Genomic DNA, 13,532 nt, shown 5'->3' on the forward strand with positions numbered 1-13,532 from the left:
AGAAATATAAAAGACAAAAAGGCTGCATCTTGATCTGAGTTGTAAAAATTCTTATCACACTTGTATAAATATTCAAGCCATTTGGCCATGCTGGTCATGCCCTGGTCATACTTGGCCATGCTCCGCTTAGAGCACAGCTGCTCCAGGCCAAGTACAAAAACAACTGGAAGGACCACACACACTCATCTTTCTGACTCTCTGTGTAGAGTATAGCCAGGCAAAAGGAATGGAAGTCATGTCTCATAGTTATGACATCCTTCCCTGATTGTGCATTCTCCAGAGACACTAAGGGTGCACATTAACTCCAGAAAAATCATTACCATAGATGAATTGCAGAAAATGTCTTGTCCAGTTATATTCACCTATAATAAACAGAACAAAAATTAATTTAGATGTTTCTAGAACTGGTTGCCAAGGGATCCTTTATTAATTCATGGTGTAGAAATTCATACAAGTTGGGTGTAGAGCAATATACTTTTTATTCTAATCTCACACAACACATGTGGCATGTGGTTAATTCATACACACATATTGGAAAACCTATCACCAATGTGTTTTATCTACCAGTAAATCAAAACAAATTTTACCCTGTGCTCCTGCTGCTATGAGGATTGTCAAGTCTCCAAATGCAGACTAAAACTCCATATTCGTCAATGAGTGGTAGGTATGTATATTATGAACCCCTACTTTGTTCAGCCTTGCTTCTTCTTTTTTTCAAGCAATCCCAGTCAGCATTTTTTATAGTCACCAGCTAAGTCTAAGTAGCTTCAAGGACAATTTGCTATCCCAAAATAAGCATATTTGTTGTAAACACTATATTTGAGAAGTGCCATCATGCACAATCTTGTGACAAGAAAACCTCTTTATGTGACACAACATGCTTCTGTAATATGCATGGAACATAGAATCACAGAATACTAGTAGAGTTGGAAGGAGCCTATAAGGCCATTGAGTCCAACTCCCTGCTGAATGAAGGGATAGTATTCCCATTATATAACACCTTGGCCTATAATTTGCACAACTCAACATGCACAATGTTTTTTTCTATAGCAGGCATGGGAAACCTCCAGCCCATGGGCTAAATTAGGTCTAGCAAGAATCCCCATTTAGTCTGCAAGCCCATTTCCCTTCAAGCCATGCATGCCTGCTCCACGCCTAGAATAAGCGTAACAAACTGAGAACTCTGCCCATATTGGGGTTTCAACCTGATAAGAGTTTTCCAAAAGGACCAATGTGAAATCCCAGCAACAGTCTGTTACTTTCAAGATATTTCAGTTGTTTAATTCCATCATTACAGGAATCTGTAGTTTTGTCTCCAAAAACTTTCAGTCAGTTACACATTTCATGATGTCAAAGCAACTGTCTCAACAGAACCAAGTTCATGCTCAAGGAATTTTCTTGAACAGCTAATGCTGGGCGTGCAAAGTTTGACTGCCCATTAAGGCACACGGTATTCAAAATTACATCTGATCATGGCACAAATATTACAGAAGCATCTGTTGATTTAATAAGGTACATAAATGAGTTGGTAGTTATTAATTGCATGAGAAAGTACCAATGCTTGTTCTGAATGGTAAGTAAAATGTACTGGTTTCTATCAATCCGCCAATTTGCACCCCTCCTCAACGATACTGTCCCCAATAATTTTCTGACATTCAACAGATGAACCTCCCTGCAAATCCTCTTGGATCATTGACATGAGAATCTGGTAATTAATTCTCTGGACCTGGGCACAGGCCAATGCCATATCCAGGCTCTCTTGTAATGTCCATGGGTTCTTTTTCTTCATCTGCATTTCAACAATGGCATAGCTCAATTGCTTTACTAGCTTGCACTTCAGTATCAGTTGAATCCAATGTTCCTGGACCATCATACTACACTCAACTCAACACAGTGGGTTACATCCAATGCTGCATGTGCAGAGCTCCACTCATGCAACAGAACTCACCCTTCCTCTCCTGTCCCCACACACCCTCAAAATGTGCTCCAGAGGATCCCCCAATCCTTTGGAACAGATTTTGAGGATGCATGGGGGGCTGCAGGAAAGGCGAGGGAGAAAAGTTCCACTGCAAAAGTGAAAGTTTGCTGTGCTAGCAAAACAGCAGTGTTGGATACAACCCTGTGTCTAGGACAGAGAGGAGGATCTTCTGGATTGAAGGCCTGATGAAGCCACTAGAGGCTTCTCATCCAGCCCCCAGGGTCTCTGTTCCTCTGCCCCACCCTCTCCTCCTTGACTTTCCTGCCAGCTGTGAAAGGCGGAGGAAAAGCAGAAAATTGTAAGTGCTGGGGTCTGATCTAGACCAGGATCCTGGCATGGAGAATAGAGGGGCTTTAATCCTTTGCTAACTGCTTAAGTCCTGATCCAATTGGTCTCCTCCTGCCTGCAATTTATATTGCCAAAAAAGAAAAGGTTTTTAAAAATCCCTTTTTGTTAATGCAAGTTGCAGGTGTGGGTGCCTGATCCAAATCACGACTCTGGTAGATGTGTTTTAACTCTTTGACCCCCTCTACCGTAGCCACAATCCCAATTAGGACTGCACCTGCAATGTGCACTGCAAAAAAAAAAAAAAGGATTTCAGTTTCAATGGATCCTTTTTTTTGGCAATGTAAATTGCAAGTACAGAGGCCCAATCAATATTAGAGTGCGGTAAAGGGTTAAAGCCCCTATCCCCCTTGCCAGGATCCTAATCTGTATCAGGACCCCAGTGGCTACAATTATCTGGTTTATCCTTCCTTCATAGCCAAAGACAAACAATGAATGGATGAGTGGAATTCTGTACATGGATGGATGGATGGACATACCCACTTTTAACTCCAGCCCCAAACAATCACCTTCAACGTTCCCCACCCTTGGTCTACGATGACCCTTCATATGGCACATTCTTCTAGCCAGTTGCCAGACTTAGAGCATATCTGGGTGAAAAAAAAATAAGGAAGAAGGCCGGGTGTGTGTTTTGGTGTGGATGGGTACTGGGTGGGTGGGAGAGATGCTGCTTTGCCAAATTTTTGCTAAGAATGTAGCCTTTGTTCTCTCTCCCTTTGTGCATGTGTGTGTGAGTGTGTGTACAAGTACTCTCAATCAAAGAAAGAGGTGGCAGTGATTAGGTAGGCAGGCAGCTGCTTTCCTTTCCTTGATTATTCAAGAGAGAAAGAAATTGAACCAAAAACAGCACAAGTTTGTGATAAACAAACCAATATGGAAAGAAACCAGCTGTCAGTTTTGAAATCAAAATAAAAACATCAAGTGGATCCCAACCCAAGTGTATATTAACTTCAGAAGAATCAACATTACCTTAGTTGAACTGCAGACGCTGGTGTTACACTGTGTAAATTCAGCACATTGCCCAATCATCGTCTCCTATAAATTTGAATGCAAGTAACAGTATTGTAATTTAGATGTTTCTACATTTTTCCCAATGTAATGAGCCCACTATTATAGCAGTTAATGCTTTATCATGTCACTGCGATTAATTGTGAAAGTCAATGCTTCTGCAAACAGTCATTTGCAGTTATCAGTTTTCCCTCCATCAGTCCAGGGTAGCTGATGCTGGGTACATAATAGTGAATAACTTAACAGTAAGGTCTTTATAGCACTCACAACTTGAAGGGCAAAACCTCTGAAGTGGAAAGCCTCCCACACTCATGCAGATCCTTCTGGGAGGAAAGGTGGGATATAAATTTAATAAAATTAATAAATACATAATTCAGAATCTTGATTTTGCAGGGATCTAACCTGTATGGAGAACCTCTGCTAGGAAGCACCCCATTTCAGAGGTTTGCCCTTCAATTCACAAAGGGCTGTAAAGATGGATAAGCTGACATGATGTACATGGATGGCTTGCCAGCACATCATTGCACAAGGGAACTGCATGCACAAATAAAGCTTTTACGTTTAATATAACCCTGCCAGCATCACAGACACACATTCCTGTTTTATATCTCTTCATAATTATTGTATTGGAAAGAGTAACGTTTAGGTGCTTCTGCCTTTTTAAATTTGTGGCAAAGTTCTAGACAGCAGCTTGAAACAATTTAAAATAATGGTGAAAATATCAAGTCTAAAAAGGAGTTGATTCTTGAATGTTTAGAGAGGTGGACTAGGAAAGCCCATTGTGTGTGGGGGGGGGGATAGGACTGCTAAACCAATTATTTTGCCTGATTGTGCTTCAGCTGTTCATGGGGGAATGGGCTAAAAGACTGCCCCTGAAAATTAGAGATGGGCTCCTGCTGGGAGGAAGGGTGGGATATAAATGAAATAATAAATAAATAAAATAAATGTTCAAGGAAGGGGGAAGTTGGCGGTATTGCTTACTTTAACATCATTATAAGGTAGCCAACTTACATTCTTCATTTTAACTTTTTAAAATAAATAAATAATAATAACCATTGTGCCATACTATGGGGCTCTGCAACTTCTTTGACCATCTGCATTTCCTAGAATGCCCATGGGAAGATGTCAAGATGTCCCAGGAACATAAGAATATGGGAAGTTGCCTTATACTGAATCAGACCATTGGCCCATCTAGCTCAGTACACACTGACTGGCAGTAGCTCTCCAGGGTTTCAGGCAGGAGTCTCTCCCAGCCCTACCTGGAAATGCTGGAGATTGAATCTGGGACCTTCTGCATGCAAGGTGAGACTGTCCTTAATATTCCCTGTGGAGTAGAGATGAGGGTTTGTTTGTTTTTCAAGCAGTAGAGCAGACACTTTTTTAAAAAGTTAAATGACCATTTTAACTTTTCCACTACTCAATAATAATAATAATAATAATTTTAAAAAATCATCCAGAGCTGCTCAATGCACTGAAGACAGCATTTAGACAGCCTCACCTCTGGCAAAACCCATGGACCTACAGTACAGAAACACAAACACATACAGAAGCATAAGAGGTATGGTGTACAGAAAAAAGACTACAGCAAAACAGTGACCTGAGGCTTTGTATATGTGTGGGTGTGGGGGGGGTTTCTGATCTGATTCAGGGCACTTTATCGTTGACATAGTGGTTCCACTCAGGGAGGTGTTAAAATAATCCTAAGGCACTCCAATTCATCTTGTAATTTGGCCCCTGCACAGAGCACTTGAATAACTTTAATATTTTTCTGGAATACGTGCCCAGCTGGGTACATGTGCTGTTAGGCACCCGCTGAGCTATTAAGTAATGCAGTGGCATTTTAAAATGTTTAAATCTTGAGAAGATATTAATATTAAAAAAGGACATTAAAATAAACGGTTGAATGGAAAAATATATCTTAATCTGCACCATTTGGCATCATTTTACAAAAAAGGATAGCACCACACCACATTATCATTTTCTGTTCTTTCAGTGGTTTGTGGTTTGTTTTTCAAGTATCCAGGTCTGCACATGCACACCACTAACGCTGTTATGGAGGATTATATGATGATCCATTTCTAAATAAGAGGATACACCAGAAGCACTGTATGTTGTCAAATGTTCCACAGTTTTGTGTGTTGCTCCTACAGAACTTCCCTCCTATTTTAATAAATTGGTTGCAAGCATGTTTACCCTGTAATCAATCTAAAACTGCAGTAATGAACATAGTGTTGTACTGGATACAATGGAACTTACTGTAGAATGAACATGCATAGGAATGTGCCGTATATGACATGCTTGGGATTTACTCCCAAATATGGAATTATAGGGTTAGTTTTTCCCATCTGCCAGATACTTAAATATTTTAAGCTACAAAGCTATGGCATAGAGGAATTCTGCTTAACAGGATACTCCATTAGACAAGGACCAACTAATCTTTTTTGGCCCTAGGGTTGCATTCACATGTAGTCAACCCTCCAGGAACCACACAGCGGCAGTGAATGTGGCCAGCCCATATTCTTGGACATACACGTTCACATGCACATGCACAGGACACATGCAAATGTACAGGACACATAGGCCCCTCCTCAGCAAATGAACACATGCAAATGTACGAGCGTGCATGCTTCAGGTGCACATACACTCTTGCATGCACACATACTGGACATATACAAATGCAGGATGCACATAGGCCCCTCCTCAGCTAATCCAAACAGATCAGCTAAAGGAGGTTTGTTGTTGTATGCCTTCAAGTTGTTTTCGACTTATGGTAACCTTATGAATCAGCAACCTCCAATAGCATCTGTTATAAACCACCCTGTTCAGATCTTGTAAGTTCAGGTCTGTGGCTTCCTTTATGGAATAATCCATCTCTTGTTTGGCCTTCCTCTTTTTCTATTCCCTTCTGTTTTTCGCAGCATTATTGTCTTTTCTAGTGAATCATGTCTTCTCATGATGTGTCCAAAGTATGATAACCTCCATTTCATCATTTTAGCTTCTAGTGATAGTTCTAGTTTAATTTGTTCTAACACCTAATTATTTGTCTTTTTTACAGTCCATAGTGTCCGCAAAGCTTTCCTCCAACACCACATTTCAAATGAGTTGATTTTTCTCTTACCCACTTATTCACTGTTCAACTTTCACATCCATACATAGAAATTGGGAATACCACGGTCTGAATGATCCTGACTTTAATGTTCAGTGATACATCTTTGCATTTGAGGACCTTTTCTAGTTCTCTCATAGCTGCCCTCCCCAGTCCTAGCCTTCTCCTAATTTCTTGACTATTGTCTCCATTTTGGTTAATGGCTGTGCCAAGGTATTGATAATCCTCAATGTCCTTGTTGTCAACTTTAAAGTTACATAAATCTTCTGTAGTCATTACTTTAGTCTTGACGTTCAGCTGTAGTCCTGATTTTGTGCTTTCCTCTTTAACTTTCATCAGCATTTGTTTCAAATCATTACTGGTTTCTGCCAATAGTATGGTATTGTCTGCATATCTTAGATTATTGATATTTCTACCTCAAATCTTCACACCTCCTTCATCTTGGTCCAATCTCGCTTTCCGTATACGTTCTGCATATAGATTAAACAAATAGGGTGATAAAATACACCCCAGTCTCACACCCTTTCCGATGGGGAACCAATCGGTTTCTCCATATTCTGTCCTTACAGTAGCCTCTTGTCAAGAGTATAGATTGCACATCAGGACAATCAGATGCTGAGGCACTCCCATTTCTTTTCAAGCATTCCATACTTTTTCATGATCTACACAATCAAAGGCTTTGCTGTAATCTATAAAGCACAGGGTGATTTTCTTCTGAAATTCCATGGTCCATTCCATTATCCAACGTATGTTTGCAATATGATCTCTTGTACCTCTTCCCTTTGGATGATAAGGGAGTCAAAGGTGTACTAAAGAACGATAAGGAGATTGCAGAGAAGCTAAATGAATTCTTTGCATCTGTCTTCACAGTGGAAGATATAGGGCAGATCCCTGAACCTGAACTAACATTTGCAGGAAGGGATTCTGAGGAACTGAGACAAATAGTGGTAACGAGAGAGCTTAATGGACAATATAAAAACTGACAAATCACCGGGCCCGGATGGCATCCACCCGAGAGTTCTCAAAGAACTCAAATGTGAAATTGCTGATCTGCTAACTAAAATATGTAACTTGTCCCCTGGGTCCTCCTCCGTGCCTGAGGACTGGAAAGTGGCAAATGTAACGCCAATCTTCAAAAAGGGATCCAGAGGGGATCCCGGAAATTACAGGCCAGTTAGCTTAACTTCTGTCCTTGGAAAACTGGTAGAAAGTATGATTAAAGCTAGATTAACTAAGCACATAGAAGAACAAGCCTTGCTGAAGCAGAGCCAGCATGGCTTCTGCAAGGGAAAGTCCTGTCTCAGTAACCTATTAGAATTCTTTGAGAGTGTCAACAAGCATATAGATAGAGGTGATCCAGTGGACATAGTGTACTTAGACTTTCAAAAAGCGTTTGACAAGGTACCTCACCAAAGGCTTCTGAGGAAGCTTAGCAGTCATGGAATAAGAGCAGAGGTCCTCTTGTGGATAAGAAATTGGTTAAGAAGCAGAAAGCAGAGAGTAGGAATAAACGGACAGTTCTCCCAATGGAGGGCTGTAGAAAGTGGAGTCCCTCAAGGATCGGTATTGGGACCTGTACTTTTCAACTTGTTCATTAATGACCTAGAATTAGGAGTGAGCAGTGAAGCAGCCAAGTTTGCTGATGACACTAAATTGTTCAGGGTTGTTAAAACAAAAAGGGATTGCGAAGAGCTCCAAAAAGACCTCTCCAAACTGAGTGAATGGGCAGAAAAATGGCAAATGCAATTCAATATAAACAAGTGTAAAATTATGCATATTGGAGCAAAAAATCTGAATTTCACATATACGCTCATGGGGTCTGAACTGGCGGTGACTGACCAGGAGAGAGACCTCGGGGTTGTAGTGGACAGCACGATGAAAATGTCGACCCAGTGTGCGGCAGCTGTGAAAAAGGCAAATTCCATGCTAGCGATAATTAGGAAAGGTATTGAAAATAAAACAGCCAATATCATAATGCCATTGTATAAATCTATGGTGCGGCCGCATTTGGAATACTGTGTACAGTTCTGGTCGCCTCATCTCAAAAAGGATATTATAGAGTTGGAAAAGGTTCAGAAGAGGGCAACCAGAATGATCAAGGGGATGGAGCGACTCCCTTACGAGGAAAGGTTGCAGCATTTGGGGCTTTTTAGTTTAGAGAAAAGGCGGGTCAGAGGAGACATGATAGAAGTGTATAAAATTATGCATGGCATTGAGAAAGTGGATAGAGAAAAGTTCTTCTCCCTCTCTCGTAATACTAGAACTCGTGGACATTCAAAGAAGCTGAATGTTGGAAGATTCAGGACAGACAAAAGGAAGTACTTCTTTACTCAGCGCATAGTTAAACTATGGAATTTGCTCCCACAGGATGCAGTAATGGCCACCAGCTTGGACGGCTTTAAAAGAAGATTAGACAAATTCATGGAGGACAGGGCTATCAATGGCTACTAGCCATGATGGCTGTGCTCTGCCACCCTAGTCAGAGGCAGCATGCTTCTGAAAACCAGTTGCCGGAAGCCTCAGGAGGGGAGAGTGTTCTTGCACTCGGGTCCTGCTTGCGGGCTTCCCCCAGGCACCTGGTTGGCCACTGTGAGAACAGGATGCTGGACTAGATGGGCCACTGGCCTGATCCAGCAGGCTCTTCTTATGTTCTTATGTTCTTTCTAAATCCAACATGGACATCTGGCATTTCTCACTCCATATATGGTAAACGTCTTTGTTGTAAAATCTTGAGCATTACTTTACTTGCATATGATATTAAGGCAATAGTTTGGTAATTACTGCACTCCGTAGGATCCCCTTTCTTTGGAATTGGTATGTATATTGAACGCTTCCAATCTGTGGGCCATTATTTTGTTTTCCACACTTGTTGATAAATTTTGGACAGATTCAGTCTCAGTAACTTGTAGCAACACTATTGATATGCCATCTGTTCCTGGTGATTTGTTTCTTCCAAGTATTTTAAGAGCAGCTTCCACTTCACATTCTAAAATTTCTGGTTCTTCATCATACAGTTCCTCCTTGAATGAAACTGTCATCCTTGCATCACTTTTATATTGTTGTGCACCACCCCAATCTCCAAGCAGTGAGAGGTTTCCAGGCATCTTTGCACTTACCTAGGGTTTGGTTTCCTTGGAAAGGTCAATGGAGACTGTGGTGACTTTATGAAATATGGTGTGTTTGTTTATTGATACACATTCCAACCTGAGCTTAAGATGGAGGGGTTCAAAGCATCAGCTGTCCAATAGATCTTTATTTTTCATCAGGCTTACAGGAGGCACCATAAAGCCATGGTGCAGAGAGCCAGCCTCTCTGCCTGCCTCCAGCTTCCAGCCTTTCCTCAGACTCAACTAAAAACACAAGCCTCTCCTTGGCCTCAGCAAGGGGGGGGGCTCTCCTGAAGAGTTTCAATAACAATAGGATCTCCCTGGCCCAGTTAATGGGCACTTGATAGGCCCATTAACTCACCTGGCCACTCTATTAGATTAACTTGAAAGGGACTCATAGAAATCATCCATTTCAACCTGCAAACCCATAACAATATAGTTCTTCAGTGTATTGCTTCCATCTTCCTTTCATTTCATCTTGGTCAGTCAGTGACCAAAAGCACACTGCTAAAATGGGGAATAGTGAAAGTGTGCCAAAATGTAGATGGATAGTGATAGAGTTCAACTGCCTAGGTCCTGCTAAAGCACACTTCTTGAAAAAGAGTACCATTCAAGCAACCTACACCTGCAAAGACTGTCCCATTCTCTCTCTCTCTCTCAAGTCACATAGAGACGAAAGGAGCCTGGGAGAATCACAATTTGATGATGATATAATGTAGACATCCGTAAAAACTGAATGAGCAGAGTGGCAATTACAGAGTAAACACTTTATGTAAAAGCATCCCAATCCAAAAATAATGTATAATCCAACACTTTGTCCTACAGCAGAATTCCTTTGCATTAATCTGCCCTTTCCCGATTAATCCCATCATTTCAATCATAGCATGCGAAAAAGCACAGAGGAATGAACAAAATCTCTCATGTAAGAGATACATGCAACATTCAATGAACAGTTTATTAAACCAATCCATCCTACTAAAGCAAACCACAAACTACATTCCTGTTCTGTTCAGTCACCTGCCTGTCACACTGCTCTAAAAAGGCAACCTCTCTATCTGAGCAGATGACCACAAGATGGCCTGCAGTAAATACAAAAACAAACTTTAATTTACAAGCATTTAAGAAAGATCCAGTCTTGGCATTTTGAAACTACAATAGTGGTTTTCCTTTGTGAATAGTTAGTAATTGTTCATTCCTTGGCAGTTAAAGTATTTGCTCTATTTTCTACATTCTGGCACAAGGATGTCTGGCAACAGACCCACCAGAATCATGAGAAAGTGACTTGCATATAAACAGAGGAAAACCCATTTCCCTAGAACAGAATGCAAAAGGGATTACCTTTTAAGGGGGAAAGTATAGCTGCTTCCTAGTAACTTACCATGGAATTTTGAAAATGTATTAGATAATAATTGTAATAGATTGGATCCAGACTAAGGCTGCAATCCTAAACCTACCTACCTAGGAGTAAATCCCATTGAATTCAGTGGTACTTATTTCTGAATAGATATGGTTAGGGTTACACTGTAAGCCAGCTGAACTAAGGTAGTGTTGAAACCAATGGGGCAAATTAGTCATGGATTAACAGCATTGATTTAAATTGAAATGGAATTCAACTCACTTAGTCTGGATCCAATTCATGAATTACAGCAGTTCTGAAATCACTTGATGACATTCCATGTAAACTCAGCTACCTGCATGTTGGATACCAAACAAACACACACTATCAGCAAAGCCACAACTTGCAGATTTGTTGGTAGTTCAGGCAAACATTTGCAAAATCCCAATGAAGAATTATAGTTGACTCAGCAGCTCAGATGGCTGAGGGAAACAACTGCAAGATAGTAAAATGGAAGTGAAAGAACATCTCTTCCAAATCAAGCAATACTAAGAGAAATCAACAACTGCAATATTATGTAGCTCCACACACAAGAGGGAGCTCCTGCCAATAAAGCATCCCTGCCCCAGAGACTAAGTGTCAAGGCAAGTCTCGCAGCAGAGCAAATTCAGCAGCACGGTGAGAAGGCCAGGGCACACCACTCTGCCCATATGTTCCTTGGTCTAAACAAAGCCTAAGCTTTTAGTAAAGTAACTCAATAAACTATATAAATTATGCAGATAGGCCGGGGGGGGGTTTCCAGTCTGTCACATGTATGACTATCTACCTATTGGACAGAATTCATGGGTGTGCCCTCAGTGCAATGAACTCCTGACTCTCTGGAACAAATTTGTTTCCTTGAGGTCAATGTCGCTGACCTGGAGAAGCTGAGAGAGACAGAGAAGTTGGTGAATGAGGCCTTTGCAGTCATTATAGTTGTGTCCCACTCCCATGACGCTAGCTTTCCTGCTATCATGGAGAATGATGCCCTTAGGGAAAGACAGCATTGCTCTGAGGAAGAGAGAACGATCCCTTAGAAAGGACCCATTCCGTGCGGGACAAGCAACTATCCTCTCATTTTGAGGATCCTTCTTCAGGTGGTGGAGGGATCCTGGTAATGGGTGATTCTATCATTAGGAACATAGATAGTGGGGTGTGTGATGAGCGTGCAGACTTCAGGGTGATTTGCCTTCCTGGCACGAAGGTTGCGAATGTTGCCCCTCATCTAGATAGCCTGGTAGATAGTGCTAGGGAGGAATCAGAGGTTGTGGTGCACGTTGACACCAATGAGATGGGGAAATGCAGTTGTGAGGTCCTGGAAGCAAAATTTAGGTTGCTAGGTAGGATGCTGAAAGCCAGGACCTCCAAGGTAGCCTTCTCTGAAATGTTACTGATTCCACACGCAGGACTAGCTAGACAGGCACAGCTGTGTAGTCTCAATGTGTGGATGAGATAATGGTCCTGGGAGGGTGGTGGTGGTTGGATTTGTAAGGTCACTGGGGAACATTCTGGGACAAGCCAGACTTGTACAAAGGGGAAGAGCTCCACTTGAACCAGAATGGAACCAGACTGTTGGCGCTCAAAATAAAAAAAGATGAGAGAGTGGCTTTTAAACTGATTGAGGGAGAAAAGTTGACAGAAGGTGAGGAGGGTCTGGTTCTGAATAAATCTCTTCTCGGGATGAAGACCAAAAAAATGATGAAAGTGTAAATGAGATAGGCATAGAACTAGGCATTGTGAGTGCAGGGGAACAGGATAGCAATTCAGAGAGGCCAAAGTAACATGGGCCAAAACAAAAGTGCCAAAAACACTTGAAGAGAGACACTAATACTAGAAGCCTCTGAGCCAAGATGGAAGAACTGGAGTGCTAGGTCTTAGAGGACAACACTGATAATGGAAATTTGGTGGAATGGGAAAAACCAGTGGAACATGGTTATCCCTGGATATAATCTCTATAAGAAGGGCAGGAAAGAACATGCTGAAGATGGTGTTGCTTTATACATGAAAGAGGGCATTGAATGCAGCAAGGTAGAAATCCCAAAAGAGGTAGCCTCCTCCAGATAATATTGCTCCTCTTCATCTGGCTCCAAAAGGGATCCAGGGGGAGCACATTGCAACAGGGGGGCAGAAGACTTGCAAGAAACCACTTCCAGCGCTCCTTATCACAAGCACACTAGCACAGGGGAGGAGCAGAAGAGCAGGCAATATAAGGCTGTGCTCCTGTTTCCTTGCCCTCTTCTCTAGCAGCACAGCAGCAGGAACATCAGGAGCTGGATCCTGCAGGCAGCTGGAACATCAGGGACAGATCTTGCAGGCAGTTGGAACTTGCTGGCAGCTGGAGCGGAAGGAGGGACAGTGTAGAGGGAGCACTGGGGCTGTGTGACCCAACAGTTTGGAGGAAGCAAGAGAGGAGCCGCCTAGATGTTAGATCTTTGCCAGGGCTGAGCAGGCCTGCAAGGTGGTGGCTTTTTCTAGGGAGTGCGGCCTCCAGAAGTAAGCTGTGGTCCAATGAGTGGAAGTGTCGCCTTGGCATCTGGCTCTGAATGTGACCTAGAAGGCCTGTGGGAGCCCTTCTCAGCAGAGGTGTGTGTTGTGGCCTTTTTGGCAACGTTT

The 13,532-nt window shown here is 42.0% G+C and overlaps 1 protein-coding gene across 4 annotated transcripts in view; it reads right to left on the minus strand.

Moving 5' to 3' along the window:
• Positions 1–13,532, minus strand: part of LOC133372834 (interleukin-7-like) — a 53,291-nt gene that overhangs the window by 11,698 nt on the left and 28,061 nt on the right. For 2 of the 4 annotated variants that reach the window (XR_009759563.1, XM_061601924.1), the window contains exons 3-4: positions 3,293–3,358; positions 321–362 (exon numbers count right to left, since the gene is read on the minus strand). Coding sequence is in view for 2 of the 4 variants with exons in the window: in XM_061601924.1 (XP_061457908.1) it covers positions 321–362; positions 3,293–3,358 (108 nt within the window). In the remaining 2 variants the exon portion in view is untranslated. Of the gene's footprint in view, positions 1–320; positions 363–3,292; positions 3,359–11,162; positions 11,232–13,532 lie in introns of all 4 variants that reach the window. The other 2 variants (XR_009759564.1, XM_061601932.1) reach the window with 2 other exon arrangements.

Source organism: Rhineura floridana, chromosome 1 (assembly GCF_030035675.1).
Source record: "Rhineura floridana isolate rRhiFlo1 chromosome 1, rRhiFlo1.hap2, whole genome shotgun sequence".
NCBI lineage: Eukaryota > Metazoa > Chordata > Lepidosauria > Squamata > Rhineuridae > Rhineura > Rhineura floridana.